We start from the raw sequence: 25065 nt of genomic DNA on the forward strand, positions 1-25065 counted from the left end.
AGAACTGAACCAGGCCCCCTAAAATGTGGGTGTCAGTTAGGAGGCCTGGGCAGTCTATAGGGCCTCTGGTGGTGGAACAGTATTTATCCCTAGTGCATGAATGGACTTTGGGAGCCCATTCCCCATAGAGGGATACTCTCTCAGCCTAGATACATGGGGGTGGGCCTAGGCTCTGCCCCAAATGAAGTGACAGACTTTAATGATTCCCCCATGGAAGGCCTCGCTCTCCCTGAGGAGTGGATGGGGGGAATGGGATGGGGGTTGGTGGAGGAAATGGGAGGGTGGGAGGGAGAGGGACCTGGGACTGATATGCAAAATAAGATTGTTTCTAATTTAAATAAAAAAGAAAAAAATTCAAGCATACAAATGTTGATAGCAGGATGTCTATACAATGGAATATTATTCAACTGAAAATAAATTAGCCATTGAGTTGAAAAGAAAAAGCAATGAAAATGCATATTGCCCAGTGGGGGAAAAGTCATCCTAAAAAACTACATACTGTAGGATTTCAATGATGTGCTATATCCTGGAGAGGGCACAGTTATGGAATAGTAACAGAATTGGTGGCAGCCAGGGGCTTACAGGGAAGGAAGGAGGGAAAACTGAAAAGGTGGGACAGAGATTTTCAGGGCAGCAAAGCTGTTCTGCCTAACACTGCCGTGCATACATGTCACCATTTGTAGGACCCAGGGATGCACAACTCTCAGGAAAACCATGGACTCCACTTAGGATTGTAACAAATGTATTTTACTAATGCAGGGTATCACAAACAGGGAAAGCTTGTGTGGACAGATATCTACACAGGTGCGCAGGGGCCAGTGTATGGGACTCTATGATTTCTTTTCATTTTCCAGAAACCTACAATGGGTCTATAAGATAAAATGTGATGATTTAAAAGATGTAATTACTTGGTTAGTCTGTGGGCACGCATGTTTTGAGAGCTGTACAATAGTGAATCAGGACAATATAAGGTTATAAGTAATTATGAAGTAAGTACATGAAAAAAGAGGGGTGTGTGTGTGTGTGTGTGTGTGTGTGTGTGTGTGTGTGTGTGTGGGCGCGCACGCGCACGCTCTGTCAAGAACTTTGCACGCGCATGCTCTGTCAAGAACTTAGGAGATAAATGATAGGCTTACTGAAATGGTATAAGTGGGATAGAAGGAGACATTCTGGTTAACAAAGGAAGAAAAAAACATCCTCCATGTTCACACAGGAGCACTCTGCTGAGGTGGCCAAAGACTCCCCTTGACAAAGGACAGACAATCACTGCCTGGGCCTGAGCAAGCACTTATCTATGGGTAGGACAGACACTGGTGTTTTTCAATTAAGACACAGTCCCATCCTTGTGGACATTTGGAAGTGGTTGGGAAAGGCAGCAAGGTTGTCAGAGTGACCAAGGGTATTCTTAGACAAATACCCCAGTTTTAACTAAGCGCCAAAAGAACTATGTGACAATGGATTTCCCACAACACCTGCCCACCCCTTGACACCAAATGAGCTTGGAGACAATTCTCAAGTGTTTCAAAAGCTCCAGGTTAACAGCACACCATGAATAGCAGGCTGAACATTTGTGTGGACCTTGGTTTTTTGGAGAGAAAGCTCCCAAAGGAAAGTCCTAAAATGTTAAACTAACCTAGGTCAGGCTGAAGGTCACTGGTGTTTTCTTCAATGGTCAGGTTGGTGTACAGGGGGGCTGACTCAGAGGCAGACCGATTGCAGGGCACAGAGTATATGTCAAAGATGTCCTTCAGGTCCTTGCGGCTCCTTACGCTGAGGGAGGAATGGAAGACACCCCCCATTTAGAGCTGTCACCCAACTGTGGGCCTGACAAAGAGTAGGAAAGAAGAAAGTCCACGTCCTACCTGAATGATTTGAACAGCTCGACAAATTCAATGAAACTCATGTTACTGTCTGAAACCATGAAGCTCTGGAAGCCCTTCATCCCTCCTTTGATCCGCCCATGCCAGCTGCTGCTGCTCCAGGCACTGCAGAGAAACATGGCTGTCACTGGCAAAAGCACACCCGGAGTCATTCTGCTCAACAGTCTCTGATGACAATCTGAGCAAAAACTGAAACAATACTATATCTCCGACTCTTTATTTCCCTTAATCAACATCACATCAGAGGGTATAAATATGTACTGGTAACAGTGTTTCCAGTTTATTCAATGGGGACAAAACCCTGAGCTAATATTCCTTCACTAACAGAACAGCTCTTTGGAAACAAAAATTGATAAATCTGGGGAATCTCCTAAATTCAGTGTGTCTGAAGAAAAATCATGTCAAAACAAAAACAAAAACAAAAACAAAAACAGAAACAAACAAACAAACAAAAAAACCCCAAACCCAAAAAACCAAAACCAAAAACAAAGATCGGCAAATTCCTCATTCATAATGTATGGGAAATAGTTCATGTTCTTTTCTGTATTCTAAATGATGGAAACACATCCAGGAGGCAAGTTTGAAATGCATCAGTGTCTTTCTTTTTCCTTTTTTAACCAGGTCTTCAATGAAAACAGGGAAGAGCTTTTAATATTAGTGGAAAATGTGAGTCAGAAAAATATTAAGAATGGAAAGAAGCCAACCCTGCCTTGGAGCCCATCTGCACCTACCCAGGCTACATCCATTCACTATAAAAATATCACCGCTCTCAGGCAAATATTCAATCTGGCCATTTCATTATACTTTTTATTACTCAAAGTAGCAGAAGAAATGTTTCAACTATGGCTTTCAGTCAAATCAATTAACAGGATCTTTCTTTCTTTCTTTTTTCTTTTGAGGAAGGCTTAGATTTTTTGGGGTGGGTAGCAGCAGAGGGGTATTTCAAGTGTTAATGTATAAGAAAGTATAAAGGACACCGAGTAGCCAGTCTACTTTCAATTCTGCTACCAGTGTTGCCTGACTGAAAATTATTTAGTGTTACTATCTGATAGTCACCTCTCTGGATGGGAGAGCATCACAAATGGATGGATTTAAGCCGTGTGTGGTGTGTGCAACTTAGGGTACAAGTTCAGGAAGACATGAATAGTTCTTTATCATTGCAACATGCTCCAATTACACAAGTGAGTTCCCTGTCTTTCTCTTTTACAGTTCCACCCTCGGCTGCGGGACTGTCTGACTAAGGGACCCAGTCTCTCTTTGTCCTTTAACAGGGTTCAGGCTGGTGTTACTCCTGTCTTCCTTCCTTCTATCCTAGAACTTGTAAATAGGAAGTGGCCCTGTCCCCTGGGGCTGAGCCTTTGACCTTAGATCTGGCATGTTAGTTTCTTCTCCATCACTCTCTTCTGCCTTTCCCTGCTCACAAGTGACTTAAATAAAAGGCAAATACCCTTAATCCAGGTGGTTTTTCTATCTTATATATCCAGGTTCCAGAATGGGCTGAAAATATAAAGGGTTGCAACTATTTTCAGTTTTATTATAAATCTGAATTTGTGGAACAAGTTGCAAGAGTAATAAAGAGAGTCATTTAATCTTTGATTCATCTTTACCAATGGTGGGATTGAATGCATAAAGACTAAAGTGCAAGTTTGTCACTCCAGGTGTGAGGGAATTCATCCCTTTAAAAGATAAAGAGTTTGTGTCAACGTTAAGGAGAAAGCCGATGAGAGGATTACACCAGGTGTGTCTGTATGTGTGCGCATTCAAGTAGTGTGTGTTGAACATTTCCAAAGCCAGTGTCTGTCTGCTGAGACCCACCTCTCTGTGGCACAGTGAACAGGACCTGCTTTACATTGGCTCTGCCTGGGTCTTCCACATTTCTTTAGCTGTTGTGTATGGAGTGGCAATCCGGTTCCCTTTGGCAGCTTTTCATTTTATTGTTACTTCTGTTTCTAAGATGTAGAGTGTTTTGTTTGTTTTTGAGACAGGGTCCCACTATGCAGCCTGGGCAGGCCTGGAACTAGCTAGCTATGTAGGCTTGACCAGCCTCCAATTCACAGAGATCCTCCTACCTCTCAAATGCTAAGATTAAAGGTGAGTGCAGTCATTGGCCAGCAGAGGCAGAGACTTCTAAGTCTGTGATCCTTACAAGATCATTTGCCGCAATCCCAGCTTTGGGTTTGGATAAAGATACCCAGCTTGTTGCAATACTTAAATTTACTGCTCCAGGTCAGAATAACTCCTACCACATGTCAGAAAAGCATGGTGTGTATTTCACTGTAAGTAAGGTCAGGCAGTGTACACTCAAATCCATGTTTCCCCCTAGAGTGGGGCTATCAGATAGAAAGAACATGCTGCGGTGATACACGTGCTCTCAATCTGCAGAGTTCAGCTGAGGCGGCATTAGCCACCTGTGCTGCAATTAAAAAGTGGGCCAGGAATTGATTTTCCAATTTAATTTTGAAGAATTGAAGCTTTATGTTAAATGACTACATGTGAGAGTAACTAGATGGTGCTGATTTAGGTTATCATGGCTTGGCTTTTTATTGCTGCCTCTGACCTTGGAAGGACTGCTCTCTCTCAAACAATTAGAAGGGAATATAGCAGTAGGAGAAACTACGATTACAGAATTAGGAAAATCAGAATAATTTTCAGTTAGGGGTTTTTCTGTTTAACTGTGAGTTAGAACTAGAGACAAGCTTTGCATAGAGAGCAAGGCACATGCCCTTCCTCACTGCTGGAGTGACATGGAGATCCCCTGTTTCATCATGTTAAGGCCCCACCTGGAGGGACTCTTGTTTGAAGAAGACAGCACAGGGGAGGAGACTGGCCTGATGGGAGATGACATCCCGGTAGCCAAGTTGGGGGACCCAGCCGTGGTCAAAGAGTGAGCTCTTCTGGAATGGAGGGGGTTGGGAGGGTTGGTGATGACACTGGCTTCTGCAGGGATAAAAAAAAAAAAAAGAAAAAAAAAGAGATGATGACTTAGCTCCTACTTTCAATCCACACAATTGATTTTTATGTAAGAAACATCTAAATGCTTTGATGAATGGGTCAATCTGGTGGGTTCTCAGCAGGCTACAAGCTAACCTGGGAGTTTAAAGAAGTACACAGATGCCCAAGGCCTTGGCAAAGAATAAATAAATGACTTGGTCATGGGTGTGGCCGTGACATCCAGGCATGCTTTTAAAAGCACTGACATCCGGTCAGTTGCATCCTGTGTAGCTAATATTATCTACCAATAATGGCAAGCTGATGAGGACTTTCTTTCAAGCGGAGTGTGTTTGTAGAAATACCTCTTAGGTTTCACATCTCATCAAGACCAATAATTTTTCTTAAGAATGCCCACCGGGGGCTAGAGAGATGGCTCAGGAGTTAAGAGCACTTGCTGGTCTTGCAGGGAACTCCAGGTCCATTTCTAGTACCCACATCAGACCTTGCATAGCTACCTGTAACTCCAGCTCCAGGGGATCCGATGCTCTTCTGGGCTCTGAAGGCACCCACACATGTGTCCACACACAAATGTTTTTAAAGGAATGTAAAGAAAAATTCCCATAACATCAAATTGAAATTACAGCAGAAAGCTAAATCTATGTTCTTTTCCATAAAAGTCAGAGTCCAGATGTGAGCACAATGCATTACCCGACTCCTCTTGTTCGTTAATGTCCTGAGGATCAGAACCGCTCCGGCTTCGACACTCTCTGTACATTTTGGCTTTTCGGGTCACCATTTCATCGTCAGTTGCCTCTCCACTCTCTCCCTGGAAGCAGAAATCTTACTGTATTGCTCCTGGACTGTATCACTCTCCCCCAATGCTTTAGTGCAGGTAGGTTTCTGCTTTCTGGCCTATGTCCCTCAATCTTGTCTGACCTGGTGAGACCAGTAAAGACCCACGTTAAGGCTGCCCAAGTGACCTCAGGTCATTTCATCCAGTGTGCTCTTCACTGTGAAGCAGTGTCTCCCCAAGAAAAGGAGGCTGGAGAAAGGATGCACACCCCTGGAATCTCTGGGACAGACATAGTAAGAAGCAATGAAGTTCTATGACCCTGGGCAAAGTGCAGTACTGTTTTAGATAGCTATGAAACAAATGCATTATGTCATAATGAAAATATACACTATACAAGTAACAATACACAGTGCTACTATATTTTGTTTTGTTTCATATGTAGCATTGTGGGTCTTCATAATGTGATCTTTTTTCTACTTTCTTTTTGTGTGATTTTATTTGGAGACAAATGTCTTACTTTGTAACCCCAAGCTGGCCTTGGTTGAACTTACTTCCGTCCTCCTGTCCTAGCCCCTGGCATGCTGGGATTACAGGAGTGATCCCTGCCTGCTACTATCCTTTTTCTTTTCCAGTCCTTCATTACCCACTACAGAACTTGTGCTCCAGCCTCTCACATATACCTCTGTATGTGAGAGGAATAAGCAAAGGCCCCCCTGCTCTCTCCCCTGCAACAGATGCCTTCCTTTGTGTTGTGTTTGGAAAACTCCTGTACACACTTCAAGACCCACCATGTATCATCTACTCTGAGGTCCTTACTCTTGGCCCTATATTTTTCACTGCTCTACTGATACAGACAGCTCTTTCAGGTGACTCACATTTACTTAAGTACTGTGTTTAAGCCAATGCAGACTTTTAAGGACTTTGGTTTCTCCTTGGTGTCTTTTCCTTGCTTGATTCCTGACACTGACCCTGGCAACTGAAAGATATGTGGCAAGCCCTTGTGACCCTTCCTTGTTTTATAATTTATCTTGTCCACAACTCAGATAACCTCAGGTGGCTTACAGCAATGTAGACCGCATGGTAGTATTAGAAGGCTGGATATGATGCTTAATAAACAAGTTCACTGTACCCTCATGAGCATTTTCTTCTTTTTCTTGGTGGTGCTTATGCCCAGGGTGTTGTTTCTCTGCATGCCGGGCTTCTCAGCATTCTTTGCTGACATTCCAGGGCTGGGGTTTCTAGCACTCCATCGTCTGCCACCAAACAATTCCACAGCATGAGCCAAGGTTGGGCCTTCATACCGACCATCCTCCTACAAAGAACCATATGCTGAACACACAAGCAAGCAGCAACAGGGAGTAAATACTATCGACCCCAGTAAATTCCCAGAGTTGGATAAGCTCAGGCATTTAGAGAAGCAGGATCTGGCCACCCATGTGATTCTCTGTTCAGACTCTAGGGATTTCCCGTTGGTGAGCTGATTGTGTCCCCAGTTGTCCTGATCACATCCGAGGTCAATGATGTATTTTAACCCATCAGCTGCGGGAAAACAAACCAAGACAAAACACTTCCAGGCCCAGTCTCTGAGATTATTCAGGAACCAGTCCTGTGGGAAAATTCATTAAGACTGCACATTAGGGACTGGGGGTGTAGTTCAGTTGGTAAAGTGTTCACCTAGAATGCACTTCAGAAATCTTTAAGACTTTCCAAATTATGATTCTTGGGAAATTGTCTAGCATCTATGAGGCTCTGGGTCAATCTTTAGTACTTTTCCTCAAATTTATTTCCATTTATTATTTCCTGTAACCTTTATTTTTATTCTATCTATCTATCTATCTATCTATCTATCTATCTATCTATCTATCTATCTATCTATCTAATCTATCTATCTATCTATCATCTATTTACCCATTTTTATGTATGTGCACTATAATCTTTTATTTATTTATTTATTTATTGTTTTTTGAGACAGGATTTCTCTGTGGCTTTGGAGGCTGTCCTGGAACTAGCTCTTGTAGACCAGGTTGGTCTCAAACTCACAGAGATCCACCGGCCTCTGCCTCCGAAGTGCTGGGATTAAAGGCGTGCGCCACCAACGCCCGGCTCTTTGTTGTTTTTCTTTTATTTGCACTATAATCTTTTAAGGGTAGTCCTCCTTCATACTCCCAAGAAAGTATTTGCAAATATGTTTTAAAATGATTTCTCTGTGTGTGTGTGTACACCTGTGTGTGTGTGTGTGTGTGTGTGTGTGTGTGTGTGTGTGTACACACGTGTGTGTGTGTGTGTGTGTGTGTGTGTGTGTGTGTGTGTGTGTGTGTGCATGCACACATGCATGCATGGATGCACATGTGTGCCATTGACCCACAGGCCAGAAGAGGGTGTCAGAGCCTTTGGAGTTGGAGTTGCAGGCAGTTGTGAACCTTCTAATGTGGATTCTAGGATCTGAACTTGGGTCCTCTGCAAGAGCAGTGAGAACTCTAACCACTGAACAATCTTTCCTGCCCCCATAGATTTTGATTCATTGCAAATATATGCAGATAATAAGATTTTGTGTACATTTGTTTCTTTGCCCTAATGGTTATCTGCCTTTATAACTTAACCTATGAACTCCACCTTGTGTATCCTGTTATAGTCCCAGGGTGCAGAATTATAAATATTTGATGCAGAAATCTTTAGGTGACCACCTGAAATGTGACTTACATCTATGACCTCTATGTCTGTTTCTTCCTTCTTTAGCTTCTATTTTATCAATTTTCAGTAGATATTAATGTATCTGTCAATTAAAGTGGAATATTGCGCCCTTAACCTGTGATTGATGCATGAGCCAAATATATCAATCAGAATCTTCCTCCCTGAAGTATTTATTTATTTATTTATTTATTTATTTATTTATTTATTTATTTAAGATTTATGTATTTATTATGTATACAGTATTCTGTTTGCATGCCAGAAGAGGGCATCAGATCTCATTGTAGATGGTTGTGAGCCACCATGTGGTTGCTGGGAATAGAACTCAGGACCTCTGGAAGAGCAACCAGTGTTCTTAACCTCTGAGCCACCTCTCCAGCCCGCCCTGAAGTTTTTAAAACACAGAGTCCTACTAATATACAGTCCAAATTCCAGCTCATGAGCCTTTCACCCCAGCCTCCCCAACAGCTGAGACTACAGGCACATGTCACAGCACCCAGGAATAGGACTACCAGGTGTGAGAAAATGAACATGGATGACGGAACCCCACCTGACCCAGGCTTCCTGAAGACAGTACGAACTAATGAGCTATTCTGGATATTCCAAACTGAACAGATATCACCTGACACAAGACTCAAACTGCCTTATTGAAGAACATAGAGCCAAAAGTTTTGCAGAACTTTTGCTCATTCATCTTCTTTTAACTCATGCACTTTTAAGTTTTTAACAGATCTGCTACAAGTCACACAGGAAAGAATCATCAGCATGACCAATCTCTGCTATTTCAGTTTTCCTAATTTGAGACTATCCCAACATGCTGCATAATTTATTCTTAAGACTACCAGGCCAGAGCCTCAACAATTCATAAAGAACTACAGACAACTGGGGAAAGTTGGGGGTGGGAGGGTGGTCTTCCTTAGGGAAGACAACAATTGGCTGCCCAGTGCCAAATGGTCAGCTCTGAAAATGCAATACAGGCAGTACCACATGGACTGAACAGGTTATATTTAAGAATATATATGTGTATAACATACATATATACATACAGTAACAATTATCAAAAAATAAAAGATGTCATGAAATTGAAGGGTGTGTGGGAGGATCTGGAGGGAAGAAAGGGAAGGAAAAATGTTGTAATATAAATTATAATCTTGGTTTCTCTGGAAAGTGGGAACCAGCCTACCTCAACATCCAGCAGTTTGTGTATACCCAAAAGATGCACATTCACACCACAAGAACATGTGTTCAACTATGTTCATAGCAGCATTATTTGTAGTAGTCAGAACCTGAAAGCAACCTAGATGCCCCTCAACTGAAGAATGGATAAAGAAAATGTAGTACATTTATACAACGGAGTACTACTCAGTGGAAAAAAAAACACAATGGAATACTGAAATTTGCAGGCAAATGGATGCAACTAGAAGAAACCATCCTAAATGAGGTAACTCAGTCACAGAAAGACAAACATGGAATGTACTCACTCATATATGGATATTAGACATAGAGCAAAGGATTACCAGCCTACAATCCACACCTCCAGAGAGGCTAGGAAACAAGGAGGACTATAAGAGAGACATACATGGTCCCCCAGTGAAGGGGAAAGGGTCAAGAGCCCCTGAACAAATTGGGAGCATGGGAAGAGGGGGGAAGGAGGTAAGAGAAAGAGGAGGGGAGAGGAGGAGCAGGGAGGAGAACATGAGGGATCGGGAAGATTGAGTGGGGAGAGGAAAGAGAACAAGAAAAGAGACAAATCAATAGAGGGAGCCACTATAGGTTTAAAGAGAAATCTGGCACTAGGGAATTGTACAGAGATCCACAAGGATGACCCCAACTAGGAATCTAAGCAATAGTGGAGAGGCTACCTTAAATGTCCTTCCCCTATAATGAGATTGATGACTATCTTAAATGCCATCCTAGAGCCTTCACCCAGTAGCTGATGGAAGCAGAAGCAGGCATCCACAGCTAAGCACTGAGCCAAATGCCTGGAATCCAGTTGTAGAGAGGGAGGAGTGACAAACAAAGGGGTCAAGACCACTCTCGGAAAACCCACAGAAACAGCTGACCTGAGCAACTGGGAACTCACGGACCCCAGTCTGACAGCTGGGGAACCAACATAGGACCAAACCAGGCCCCATGAATGTTTCAGCTAGGAGCACTGGGCAGTTTATGGGGCCTCTGGCAGTTGAACCAGGATGTATCCCTAGTGCACACATGGGCTTCAGGAGCCCATTTCCCATGGAGGGATACTCTCTTAGCCTAGATACACAGGAGAGGGCCTAGGCTCTGCCCCAAATGACTTGACAGATTTTGATGTCCCCCTCATGGAAGGCCTCGCCCTCTCTGGGGAGTGGATGGGGGTGTCGGAGGGGGCCATGGGAGGATAGAAGGGAGAGGAAACTGGGATTGATATGTAAAATAAGATTGTTTCTAATTTAAATAAAATTTATAAGAAAAGTGGTATGAATGTACACTTACACACATACGGATAAATACAGAGAGCCATGCAAACATAAAAAAAAATAAAAAATAAAAGAAGCTAAAAAAAGAAAAAGAAAACCAGATCATAAGATAATACTTTTGTTTGCTCTCTCATGGAGGCTTTGTGGAAACTAAAATATAGTGTGATTGATTCTTCCTTTCATTTTACACTAAACAATAAGCATGTTTGGGACACATAAAGGAGACAGTTTCTTTTCTCTTTTTAAAACTGTGAATGAATTATGCTTATAAGTGAACACAAATACTTAGTTTTAGCAATCAATTCATGTAGAAGTTTATGGCAAGGAAACTGATTCATTAAAAAAAAGATCCACCTGAGCTAGAGACATGGCTCAGTGGTTAGTAGTACTGACTGCTCTTCTATAGGACAAGTTTGGTCCCCAATACACACACATGGCGACTCACACCTGCCTGTAACTCCAAGTCCTTTACTGGCACTTGAATACACACAAACCACCCACACACAGACACACAAAGATACATAATTAATTAAAAAGTAAAAATAAAACAGTCCTGGGCAGTGGTGGCATACACCTTTAATCCGAGAATTTGGGAGGCAGAGACAGGTGGATCTCTGAGTTCAAGGCCAGCCTAGTCTACAGAGTGAGTTCCAGGACAACCAGGGCTGCACAGAGAAACCCTGTCTTGGAAAAAGAAAAGAAATTAAAAAAAAATCTATGTAGTTAAACATGTTGACATCTCTTTTCTATGAAGGCAATGAAACTAATCCATAACCTTTGGTTAAGTATTTTTCCTCTGCCTATAGTAAAGAATTAGAATTCATTGCTTACAACTAAAGGTGCTTACCTGATATCTATTTGAGTTTTACAGCTTCTCAGAACTCCATTTTAATACTGAACAGTGTGGTCTCCTAGCTTTGCCCCTGACAATTTAAGCCAAAGCTAAGGGGTCCACATCTCTTCCACCTTCCCCATCAATATCACTGCATAGTTTCCTGGATTTCATTATATTTTTCACTTTGAAGTGAAAAGATTATTTTTATTTTCTACATACACTTTTCCCAAACTTGTGATACAGTAATGTTCTAATAGGACTATTAACAGAGTTTTGGAGAAAAATCCCACAGATGTTCAAAAGGCAACTTATAAATTAAAAAATAAATGTTGGTGCTAGTGCATGACTGAGCACTGTGTTAATGTGCAGGAGTCACTTACGCGGTACTAATGGTATATATCTCAGAGCCAGGGCTAGTTAGTTTACGTAAAGTGGAAATTAAAATACTTGGCCTTTGTGTGTTCACAGGGAGCTTTGAGCTTGAAGAGTTAGTTGGAGGAAAAAAACCCCTGGGCATGTCTATGAGGGACTTTCAGCACTGGGTTAACTGAGGAGTCAAGACAATTCTAAATATGGCAGCACCAATGCAGGGACTGAATGAGCAGCAGAGTTGAACAAAGTCCTCAAAAATTCCTTCAATCTCCTGGTGTCCTGTGACCTTCTTCCTTTCCCAGCATGGGGAATAGACTTCACACTAATTAATTAAAAATGCCCCCAGGTTACACTCTTGGAAGAAGCTAGGGAAGCCAGATTGGATAAATTAGTTGGTAAAGCCTTCTCTTTAGCCTTCCTTATTCTCCGAAGTGTTGGGATGATAGGCTTGTGCCACCACATCTGACATGTGACGGTGCTTTCAGCTGAAACCTTCAGTGGGTGAAGCGCCTGTATCAACTGGTTCCTTTCCAGATGTGAGAACGGCAATGACCACAGTCACTGTTTCCATACCAAATAGTAAGGTGGCCCACCATGGACATACAGATTAATTTAACTTTGTCTTTACATGCTATGAGCTCACACACTATGGACAAATACAGCTCAGTTCCAGTTTTTAGACAGGGAAACTGTGATCCTGGGAGGCTAAAGAAAGCTGCCCAAGTTTACACAGAGTGAGTGTCAGGGCTGGGAACCTAGTATTTAAATGTCAAGTGTGTGGTCCTGAGGGTTGCACTACTCAAGGGAGAGGGCTGGACACAGTCCTTACCTGATAGAGGCTGACATACTGTTTCCGAAGCCACTGCTGTCTTTGGTCAGGGAACTTCCTTATCTTTCTCACAGCTGTCGTGAGTTCCAGCAATCCACTGAAAATCATTTTAGCTGTGTGCTTTGGTGCCACAAAGTGCAAGAGTCTATTGTCTGTGGTCTGAAGTCCATAGAGCAGTGTTACCCCAGTCTCGGAGAGAAGCAGGCTACTCAGTTTGTTCTGCACACACACAGTGTGTATATCAATGCCTGGGTGTCCCATGTACACAGCCTTCACCGAAAACAGATCCAGGATACCCTCGGCCAGGCCACTCAGCCCAGCACTGCCCAGTGATGGGAACTTGCCGGGTTCAGACATATTACTAAGCATACCAAGCTTGGGTCTGGCAGCAGCTGGGGAGGCGGTGGGGGGCTTTATCCAGGTCAGGGTGCTATTGTCAGGCTGCAACTGGAGGAAGCAACGGGCAGAGAGATGCGTGTCCTGGTCATAGTGGACGACTGTGGCCCCCTGCAGGAGGAACTGGTGCACGTCGGCTTGGATGGACAGCACGTACCATGGGATGAGCTCTGTCCCGTGGTCAAAGGCCTTCTGCGACTCCTCTGATCCATGAAGGTCACATTCTTTGGACTTCTCAAAGATGTCATTTTCGGAATCCAGCAGATCTCCAATTATAAACCTGATGGAAACAGATACCAATGTGCTCTGTCTGGTAATCAGAAGGGGACCAACACAAAGCCTTTTCTTCATACACAATGACAGTTTTTTTTTTCCATCTGGTTGTGAATTCAAACAAGCATAGGACATATAAAATGCTAAACACCATAGGGTAATGTAGGGGGAAATCCTGGCCACACCCGCTTGGGCTGGAGACCGGTGCCTCTGACCACGCCCAAGCAGGGCGTGGTCAGAGTGATGTGGGAAAGGTTTAAGAGTGAGGGATGCATACGTGGAGCCCCTTCTCTCGCTCCTTGCCACCTGCCTAAGCGGACTCCCTGCTGCCTGGCTAGCGGACACACATGAGTATAATTTATTAATAAACTACCCTTTAGCAATCTATATTTGGCTCCATATTGCGTTCCACTATAGGGTAATTTATTTATAACAATATTCTACAGTCTTATATTTATCAAGGAGCCTGACCACAGGCATGCTGTTAATGATCTTGATATTAATTAATTAATATTTGTCTGGTATTTTGCTCAAAGTTAGACTAAAATTATGGGGATGGGCGAGGAATGGTACAGAGATACACAACCATTATTATCACACTTTATAAACTGCATATACTTCCAACATGGCAACCCACTGATGCTGACCTGAAACATGACTGAGGCAGTGTTTCTCATGTCCAACTCTACTGTTATTCTATTAATTTAAGTTCCTTTCCATATATACTAATCAGAAGCAAGTCACTATGTCCAGATTACACTGAAGGAGAGCGTGCTATGTTCTGCCTCTTAGGGAATGGAGGGGCTATATAAATTATACTTTTGGAATTCTTTTGCACAGGAGTTTTTATCTCTTCTCCCCATTTGCTGCGTTTACACGTCAGCTCCTTACTGTAGGGACTTACCAATATTTAAATAGCGCTCTAAATGGGTTATAACTTAATACCGCTTTATTTTGCTGCTTTGGCCACTAGGAGCTCCTTTGGCATGTGCTTCTTTCATAGACTCAAATCGGTTTACTCAGGTGATTTGTTGTTTTGCTTTTGACAGCTTCCTACTTTGTAGCACTATAGGACACGCCAGGCTCACACATCCCTGCTTCAATCCTAGAATCAGCCATTTACCCAAAGGACCTTGCTTCTTTGTACTAAAGAATGGAATGGTGTATTAGAAACCACTTTTTGAGTGCTAGGTGCAAATACATAAAATTTCATGCACTTGTCTTGAAGTTGCATGCTATAATAAAACATTAAATAGAAAGAAATTATTGCTTGGGTAACTCAGCACCCCTCTGCAGACGTTCTCAGTGACAATGGAAGAAAGAAAACACTCATGTTCATCTCCCCAGCTGTCTCATGCTTCACATGCTCTGCAGTCACGCTGGGAGATCTGCCACCTGTGTTCTGTGTGATCTGGTCAAAACATTCAAACTCCAAGTCTTTCTCCACTTACATACTAAAGGGCAGGAGGGGTGGCTATCAAACAAAACAAAAATTACAAGTGCACACAGCCCTGAGTCTGGCTCAGCAAAGGTACTGCTATGATTAAATGTAGGGAGACCAGGCATTGCTCATTTGAAGTCTTCTCCACTACCTCTGCTCCAGGCTGACTAGCAAACTATTTCCCCAGAAAGACTTCCTTCAGAGACCACATCTATGTGTCTCTCTGGGGCCACTATCACATTCTTTCTATGATACTTGGTGGTAGTGAAAAGGCTTGGGTGAGGTGGTGGTGGTGACTGACACCAGTGATCGCAACACTAAGGAAACTGAGACATGAGGACTGCCATGATTTTAGGCTAGTCTGGGCTACACAGTAACTTCCAGGACAGTTTGAACTACAGCATAAGAACCATTTTTTTTTAAATCAACCAACCAACCAAAGCTGAAAGAGATTCAGTTTGTGAGCATTGGCACTGACTAAAACATAACCCATCAGTTTAAACATAGAATTTCTGATTTTAATTTAACAAAGTTTTTCCAGTGAAAAGCTACAGGTATTATGGGGGAAAAAGCATCTAGATAAAAAAAAGATACAGATTTTCGGAGGCTGTTTCTGTTTTTCCCAAATGACACAAGCTATGTGTATGGGGGGCAGGGCTGTCTTACTTGGCATCAGTTTGTATTTTAGAACACAAAAGGAAGTAATGCCAGATGGTAATAATTCCATTAGAAAGCATTCATCCAGGGAGTAATTTTCAAAATAAAATTGACAATTGTTTGTAATGAAATAAATTCATTTCAAACAGGAAGTTAGTGGCATCTTTAGTCTCTTAGACTAAAGCAGAGTGGATTTTGTGTAGTTCTGAGCCTGATTCTCCTGGGGACAGTTTTCTGTGGGATTATGAGAAGCGATAAGATAGAAAATTAAGATTTATTTAGAAACCAAGCAATATTAACCAAGACCAAAGATGTGGTCAATTAGCAAAGAAACTACCTCACTCTTAGGCATGAAAACTGAAGGAAGTTTTTACCCTGTTTTTCAAGAGCTTCTTGGTTTCCCGCATGAGAAACCAGATCAATAGCTGAACACTTTTCTATGGATATCTGGTGAAAAAAAAACAAAAACCTTATATTAGGTGACAAAAGGCTGTTTGTCAACCTGCTTATGTATTTTCTTTGTAAGCATTCGTCATTTTGTACAAAATTTACAATGACTACTTGAATATGAATCACCAACAAATAAAACCTAAATTTTATGTTTTCAAATAGGAGAAAATCAGCCCCACCACATGATTTGTTATAGCTGTTCCCTGTAATAAATAATCTACTGTTTTTAAGTTGTTTTTTTAAAAATAATTTGTGCTTTTAACTAACCTATCATTTTTTTCCCCCTCAGCTATAGTCAATTAAAAGCATGTATTTCTAAAAGAGACCTGTGGTGGTGACTCATCTTATGTCACCTTGACACAAGCTAGAGTCATTTGGGAAGAGAGAACCTTAATTAGAAAAGACCCACAACAGCCTGACCTGTGGGCAGCCTGGGGTACATTTTTTTTTTTTTGATTGATGATTGACGTGGGAGGATCCACTCACAGTGGGTGGTGCCATCCCCTGGAAGACCATCCTGGGTGCTATAAGAAGGCAGACTGAGGAAGCTATGGAGAGCAAGCCAGTAAGCATATTTCCTCCATTGCCTCTGCATTAGTTCCTGCCTGGAATTCCCTAGATATAGACTATAGGCTTTTAGCTGAAATAAAACTTTTCCTCCCCAAGTTGCTTTTGGTCATAGTGTTTTATCACAGCAATATCCTAGCTAAGGTGAGAACTGTTCCAAGTCCACAGAACTAGGTATGAAGAGAAGCCAAGGGTTAGCTCCTTTCCAGTTAAATGTCTTTAATACTTCTGGGCAGAAGTTCCTGCTCAGCCTCAGGCCCTGGCCTGCTATTTATCATAGGCAACTGACTTCAGCTTTCTGGGTATCACTTCTTTATCAATACAGAGGATGTACAAGCACACATAGATGTCAGTGGCATTTTGATAGTCTCTTCATTCTATTCATCTTCTGCTGAGACCTTGTGTGTGTGTGTGTGTGTGTGTGTGTGTGTGTGTGTGTGTGTGTTTGTGTGTGTGTGTATGCGTACACTGGCAAACAAGCATTTGAGTGCACTTGCACACACACACACACACACACACACACACACACACACACACACACACACACACACACGTAGGCTTGGGTGTAGAGGCCAGAGGTTGGTAATAGTGTCTTCTTCAACTGCTCTCCACCTCAGTCTTTGAGACATGGTCTCTCACTACACCCGGAGTTCACCAATTCAACTAAGAGTGGAAGGTTAGTAAGTCCCAGGAATCCTCCTGCTTCCAACTCTTCAGGTCTGGGATTCCAGGCACACAATGCTGTTGTTGTTGTTTTACCATGGGTGCTGGAGAAATCTGAACTCAGATCTTCATGCTAGACCAGCAAGCACTTTATCAACCCAGTCATTGCCCCAGTCCCAGGCCATAGGCTTGTTATGATCCCCTTTCTGGGGTTTCTGTGAGTATTCCCACTGGTTTTCCGACAGGGGCAGCTGAGGGCTTTGAGAGGAATTCTAACACCCAGCATGCTGGGTAGACTGAAGGACTATGAGATAGACTGCTTGCTTCCCTGCTCCTCCCTTCCCTCCTTCTTTCTTCTCCCCCTTCTTCCTCGTTCCTTTCTCTCCTTTTTACCCTTTTCACTGAGTTGGGCGTTGCTGCATGAACAGAGGCTGAAGGTTATTGTTTAAACTCAATAAAGCCCAGGTTCTTTTGTCCTTTAGGACCAGCAACACACTGAGCCTAAGACACCTTGAACGGGACATTTCCACAAGGCACTCTGGACTGAGGTAAATAAGGAATCAGTGCTTACTTCAGTGACCCTATTAAATCCTGTCTCCCGCTGTATCCAGGGCTTCTTTTTTAGAGTAGCAATCACTTAAGGGCCAGGAAACCACTTCCACTACTGAGGCACAAAGGTCTCAAAGTGAGGATTTCAATATGTCTTCCCAAGCTCTGTGAAATAAATATTTGCATCTTTGCGGTTTCCTTCCCCCATTCTCAGGATGCTTACAACCGGATCTGGAAAATGGACAGTGGAAGGGAGTGTTCTTAGGCTATAGATGATTAAATGACAAGGAAGAAGACCAGAAAAAAATGGAAATAAAAACGTCCCAAGAAGTAACTTCCGTGTCAGGTGGCAGACTAGAAGCTACCTCCCTGTGACCCTTGAAGAGGTGTCAGGATAAGAAAAGGGGGACCATTACTAAGAGAGAGAGGAAGAGCTTTGGAAATCCATACAAGGACGGCTGAAAGGTGTGGAGAAACAGAACGGCGACACACCACACCACCGAAGAGTGCCATGCAGAACACAGCACCAGAGCAGGGCTCTGTGGCGCAGGGAAGCAGACACAGAGATGTCGTCTGAAAAGCTTATCACCAGGTGGCTCTGGAGAGAAGAGACTGGCAGTCCTGCCCCCGGACACCCAGAGTTCTCACGAGCCTCACATTCAACTGTAGTCACTGGGAGAGCGACTTCTTTGGTGGGAAGAGCCAGCAGTTGAGGAGAGTTCAGCCAGATCAGAAAGGTCCTTCCATCCCAAGGGAGTCTGTCATCTAAGACTTGGCTACCCGGGAAGCTACAGACACGGGAAGAATCACAAGTCAGGGAGCCAGATTCAACTGGCCCTACCCTCAAGAGTGAGAGACAGTCCCGAGTCACAGTTGTAGAGAACAGAATGGGAGGGCTGAATGCTGACAGGCCGCAGAAGGCCAGGAAGTGACGTGTTCAGGAAAAGGAAGTCCCACCCTCAGAGGCTGCGAGCAGAATTCGTCTACTGAGGATCCTTCTGAACTTCAAGAGCCGTGAGCCCAAGGTCATCAAGTAGACCAACCCCTGGAGCTACCCAGCTGCCGTGAAGTTGCAGCCGACCCCTTATATCTAAAGTTGCATCTCTGCAGTGGGGAAATTAACGCTGAGTGGACTTTGAAAACACAAGGATTTGTACAGATCCACCTGTATAAATCTCAGCGGAATGATTGTTTCTTCTGCTCCCAGTGAACTTGGGAGGAACCTCTGAGCTAGAACATGAGCCAGCCCATGCATGGGGTGTGAAATGGAGACTCAGGATAGGAGAACCTGCCTAGGTCATAGACTGCAATGCTGAGTGTGCGTGACCAGCAAGGCCAGGCCCCTGGTGTGCACAGAAGGGAAGCTTCCAAGGTGAAGTCAAAGCTGCTCTGATAGGTACCAGACACTCGACCCTCCCACCCGCCCCTTTCCCCACAAGGCTCAGCACCTGCATAAACTATAAGAAACTAAAAATTTCAGAGGTCTGACCATACTCATTCCCCTCTCCCAAGTCCTTTCAGATTCTCCTCCTCCACATCCATACCTACCCAACTTTTTGCCACCCCCTAAACCAGTTTGTGTTTGCCTAGTTAACTAGTCCTAGGCGTGGCACCTGCCCTGGAGTGTGCTCCATATACCTGAAGAAACCTGACTTTTTCCTTCCCAGCAGTAGTTAAATGTCAGTATCTCCTTGGGGCCCCAGTGGAGAAGCAAGCACTACTATTCTGCCAATGATTAGTTGTATACCCATAGATCAGTGCATTCCTCAGCGTGCCTCACCAGAGAAGCTTCTTGAAGTAGATAAGCATTAACAGGGAGATCCACAACTTTCTAATGGGCAGAGAATAAGAGGTGTCAGAGTGCTTTAGCCTTAAATGAGATGTCCATATTTCATCTCTCACCTCATGGCTCAGGGATCTTTTCTAGGAGCCAGAGGTGCTGAGTGACTTCAAGGAAACTGTTCTCTGGATGCTACAGGCAGAGGCATGCACGAGCACCCAGCATGTTTGAGACCAGCTCAAGCACAAGCCAGACAAAACCTCAGCACAAGAAGATGTGGGGACCAAATCCCCCTCTAAATACCTTTTATTTTTTATTTATTTTATTATTTTATTTTATTCCTTTAAATACTATTTTATTTTTATCTTATTTAAAAAAGCTTTATGTATTTATTTTTATTCCCCTCTATACATTTACCAAATTTTGCCTATGATTTTCCTTCTTTTTTTTTTTTTTAGCTGGTCAATCTCTGTTCTGGTCTCCCTCCCATATTACTACCCCTTTTAGTTTTCCTTTCTCCTGCACTTTTAGTAGTGTTTGGACACATTGGCTAAAAACAAAAACAAAAACCAACAAAACCTCTTAGATTTAATTTCTCTCTCTTTCTGTCTCTCTCTTTGGTTTTGTTTTTTTGAGACAGGGTTTCCTCTATGTAGCCTATAGATTTAAGTGTATTATATGAATCATAGCAACAAAAACATGCTACTGACATATAAGTAGACATATAGAATATAATAGAGGGACCAGAAATAGTTCTGCACAGCCAATGATACCTAATCTTTGACAAAGACATCAAGAACATGCTTTGAAGAAAAGATCACTTTTACAAATGGTACAAGAATTTTAGACTAACTGAATCACCGAGAAGGGACATGCTCCAATCAGGAGTTACCTACAGGCTGTGCAGTGTGATCCAGGTTCCTAGCTTTTGTGATATATCACTATGGAAATAGGTATGAGGGTTCCTAAAACTAAAAGTAACTACCATTTGATCCAGCTATGGCACTCTTGGCTTCTAAGTCAGCACAGCACAGAGATACTTATACACACCCATTCTTATTGCTGCACTAGTTACAGGAGCCAAGTTATGGACCCAGCCTAGATGTCCACCAACAGATGAACGGATAAAGAAAATACAGTAGGGCTGGAGAGATGGCTCAGAGGTTAAGAGAACTCGCTGCTCTTTCAGAAGTCCTGAGTTCGATTACAAGCAACCCCATGGTGGTTCACAACCATCTCTAATGAGATCTTGTGCCCTCTTCTGACCTGCAGGAATATAGGCAGAACACTGTATAGAAAATAAATAAATAAATCTTTAAAAAACGAAAATACAGTACATATAAACAGTGAGTGAAGTCATGACATTCATAGGAAAATGGGTGGAAGTAAAATCATGTTAAAAGAAATAAGCCAGACTGAGAAAGATAAATACCATGTGTTATCTCTCATATATGGTATCTGGATTTAGAAAAAAAATGACATGAAAGACGAAATTAACTGTGACAGAGGATGCAGAGGTCTAAGGGCGTAAGGATAAAGTGGGTAATGGACTATATATATCCTGACAGCAGAAAAGGAGCTGTGGGGTGTAAGGACTAAGAGACCTGCTCCAGCCCCTACCCAGGGTTCCAAAAGGTGAGATGCTTCTCAGGAGTGAGGGTCCTGCTCTTTATTTCCTGTGCTCTTTACTGTTCTGTTTCTACTCTAATAATCCTGTCCTACTTCTAACTGCTCCATGCTTCTTCTAGCTTCTTATATTCTAAAAACTCTTCTCATTCAGGAGCCTTGAAATGATAGAGAAATTTCTCTCATTGGTCAAAAGCACATTTCCAGAGCAAGCAATAAGGAACTGAGCTGTTTGTTTACCATGGTGACACAAGGTCCAGGGCTATAGGAGCAAAACCATGACCTGACAGTGAGGGCACAGTGCCCCATGATGACTTTAAGACATGGATCTATTGTTACTAGACTGGCAGGTAATGAATAGGCATGCTTTAAAGTTAACGTAAGGGTAGCTTGGGACAGTACTTTCCTATCTGCTGGCAGAGAGAATCCGGGACACTCTTGTTTTCTATCTTTCTGATAGCTATGGCTCACAACTTTAGACATGGCATAATTCTTGTTCTTGGACATCTGTGAATGTCTCAGTTGTCCTTGCCTGGACACTAACACTGACCAACTGTCTGCCAATGAAGGTAATTACAGAGAGACAGACTTACAAGTTTATACAAAGACCTGGTTGAGAAGCATGCATTGCTGGGGGGGGGAGGTCATCCAATATATCACTGCATAGAGGAAAATGTGCCCTGTAAATGATTAATACACTGTTGGAGTTTTGGGGATGAATCCCATCATAGAAAGGGAGTGCTATGGCTTCTCGGGGAATTCACAGTAAGGACAGTGACTATTCATAAAGCAAGTATTCCCACTGCCCTGTGTGGGGGCCTCCTCCATCAGAATGTGTGATCCTGGTGGGTTAGCTCTGTGATTTTGTCAGCTGGGGACAGGTAAGAAAGGAGACAGAGATTGGGAAAGAATTGAGGGAGGCCATTAGAACAGAATATAATAAAATGTATAATGGTATGTATTTATGAAAATATTATAATGAAACCTATTTTTTCTGTATGCTAACCGAACAATAATTTTCAAAAGTTACCAGACTGCAAAGATCCACAGCTGCTCTACCAAACAAAACCCAAACACATAAAGGAATCTGTGTGATCTAAAAAGTACAGCTTTTAATGATGATGAAAAGAACATTAATAATTTTAAAGGATACTTTATATAGCTTTGAAAAACTTGAAGGTAAAAGGAAGTTAAAAAAGCTGGGTGTGGTAGTGAACAACTGTAATCCACCAGCTGGGAGCTGGAGGAAGGAGGGTTGTGAGTTCAGTGTCTGCTGAAGTTACAAACATAGTAAGACATTGTCTTCAAAAAGAAAGAAAGAAAGAGAGAGAGAACCCACCTTCCCATGTTAGACCCCCAGAAAACTCAGGTATCCGGGGTCCCAGGACACGACCTTGGCCACCCCAATCACCAGGCAGATTCGAGAGCTTGCAGCAAACTGCATGAAGCTTTATTGTAATTTAATGAGCTAACCCCATGTTAGCTCAGGTCTTTCACCCACCCGCCATGGCGGATGGCTAGCAAAGACAGCTCCTAGGGTCTCCCAAGAGATCTTATAGGACAGCGTAAGGGGAGTGTCTAAGGATATGTGCAGTGTCTAGGCTCACGATTGGTGTGCCTCCAGGCTTGGAGGGCTTGCCCTGTGTTGATTGGCCAATTGGTTGTTATGGCCCATAGGCCCTCCCAGGGTGGTTGCTATGCTTTGCGTCATTGCTGTGTGCTTGTCCGTAAAGCTAACTTCTGATTGGTTCCTTGTGAGGAGGCAGGCTTCTGACTTTCTAGTGACTAACTAACTTCTGATTGGTTCCTTGTCACGAGGCAGGCATCTGACTTTCTAGTGACTAAGACAAGGTCATAGAGCAGTGTTCGGCCGTTATGGCTGCCAAAAGGGAAGCTGGTCCCTTCACCCAAGAGTAGTAGGACAGTGAAAGAAATTTATCTTTCAATAAATTCAGATGAAAGAAAGGAGAATAAAGAGAGCTCATGGGCTAGTTCTCTGGGATTCAATCAAAAGTGACATTGTTTTAGAAATGTTGTTACCATTGCATGCTACCCACACCCACAAACATAAAAGGTTGTTACAAAATAATGCCATGTCAAATCAGTATGCTATCTATTTGGGCATGATATATCCTTGGTTGTAGGATTTTTATTCGGTCTTTCAGAATTTCACGAATTTCACTCTGTATTTTGATCATATCCACCTCCTTCTCCCTCTCCCTCTCCCTCTCCTCCCAGCCCCCCATCATGCCCTTCCCTCATAATGTCCTCCCCCACAATCCCGAGTCTAATCACTCTGCATGTATATATGGCTATTTGTAAAATTTAAGGAAGGACTTTCATCCTGATCTCAGTGTGAGGAAACAGTATGTTTCTTCCAAGTGTCTATGAGACTCACAATGAACTCGTAGTCCTAGTTCTCTTTGGCTACTAAGAATTTCAGAATAAAATTTAGTTACTATAGGGGTTATATGGTGCTTCTTTATCATATTTTATTTTTCCTATCCTTATTTTCATTTTCCCTAATAATCTTAATTATTCATTTTCACTCTTTTAAATATCCACAGATCTTTTGTAGAGGCAGATACACACATAGCTATCTATGTGATGGGATTGATAGATAGGACTGGCATAGACCAAGGATTTCAATGGCTGGGAGGTACTTCCTGTAAAGTTTGCCACAGATGTCAGCAGCCTGCTATTGAGAACATATGAAAGTGTTCTCTGGTTTAAGACACAGTAAAACAACAGAAGAACTAATAGATGACACATATGCCATATGTTCTGTTGGGGGCCATGAAAATTCCATTAGGAAATATCCAAACCTCTGGTTCCAGGGTTCCAGGAACAGGGAACTCGGGCCTGCATTGAATAGCGGATGCTAGCTGATTTGCTATTAATTGCATGGCCTCAGTGGGGAATGTCCCCTAGTTTGCATCTCTACAGAACTAAGCATTTGAGTAGGCCTGCACCTGGGCAGAGGGCTAGGTGTGTAAGTAACAAGTGAGGACACAGGAGAGAGTTAGGGGGCAACTAGGCAGAGGGGTCGACTAGAGGAGAGAATAACGGCCTCATGGCTAGGGAAGCATGGTTAGGAAACAGCCAGGAAGATGCTGAATAAAGAAGATACTCTAGTTTTGCAGCATGGAACTGAGAGCTCTCTAAAGATGACAAGATGCCTGTGTTTGGTCTTTATCACAGTTGGGTTGCTGGGAGTTTCCAAGTCCACACTTCCCCACTCAGGCTGAACCTCATGGTTACCGTGGCTTGGGGCTGAGACATGCCGGGCCACGACAATTGTTCAAACATTCCAGCCAAGCCATTGCAGTAAGGGTGGCATTAGTTAATCTTTGAGCACACTCTTTCAAAATGGAGTGAGCTAGGAAATGATGTGTGGAAGAAAGCGCAAAGGCCTTGGAGAAGTCTAGAATTTGGTTTACTCCCCCAAAACAAAGTAGCAGCAGAGACTCAGACAAAGTGACACTCATTTCTACATTGGCAACAAATCCCAGGGATCTAGCATAACTCCAAAGATGTCAGTTTTCAAAGCAACTGCCATCCTTCTCGATGTAAGAACTCATCACAACAGGCATCTACAGGTTACGGACTAAAGCAACTGTAATGAGCAATGCACAAGACTGACTACACCTAAAACCTTGACTAGCAAAGTCAGAAAAGCCAGTAGACTTAAAGGTTTGGGGAAGTGCTCCTCCCCTTAGGCCAGGCTCTGCTATGTGCAAAAGGCCTTAAGGAAATCCAGCACGTGCCCAACTGAGTTCTCTGAACAATTGTAAAGTATCAGATCTCCAGTGTGTAGGGCTAACTAAAATACCTCCTGGTGCAGTGCTACTAAAAATGAGATGTTAGAAGCCCAGT

The 25065-nt window shown here is 42.9% G+C and overlaps 1 protein-coding gene across 2 annotated transcripts in view; it reads right to left on the reverse strand.

Annotated features, from left to right (window-relative positions):
- Plce1 (phospholipase C epsilon 1) overlaps positions 1–25065 on the reverse strand; it is a 286564-nt gene that overhangs the window by 52346 nt on the left and 209153 nt on the right. The window contains exons 8-13 of one of the 2 annotated variants that reach the window (XM_027407429.2): positions 12788–13463; positions 6734–6916; positions 5520–5637; positions 4709–4817; positions 1863–1985; positions 1634–1770 (exon numbers count right to left, since the gene is read on the reverse strand). In XM_027407429.2, coding sequence (XP_027263230.1) covers positions 1634–1770; positions 1863–1985; positions 4709–4817; positions 5520–5637; positions 6734–6916; positions 12788–13463 — 1346 coding nt within the window. Of the gene's footprint in view, positions 1–1633; positions 1771–1862; positions 1986–4660; positions 4818–5519; positions 5638–6733; positions 6917–12787; positions 13464–25065 lie in introns of both variants that reach the window. The other variant, XM_027407428.2, reaches the window with a different exon arrangement.

The sequence above is a fragment of the Cricetulus griseus genome, chromosome 3 (genome assembly GCF_003668045.3).
Source record: "Cricetulus griseus strain 17A/GY chromosome 3, alternate assembly CriGri-PICRH-1.0, whole genome shotgun sequence".
NCBI classification, from domain to species: domain Eukaryota; kingdom Metazoa; phylum Chordata; class Mammalia; order Rodentia; family Cricetidae; genus Cricetulus; species Cricetulus griseus.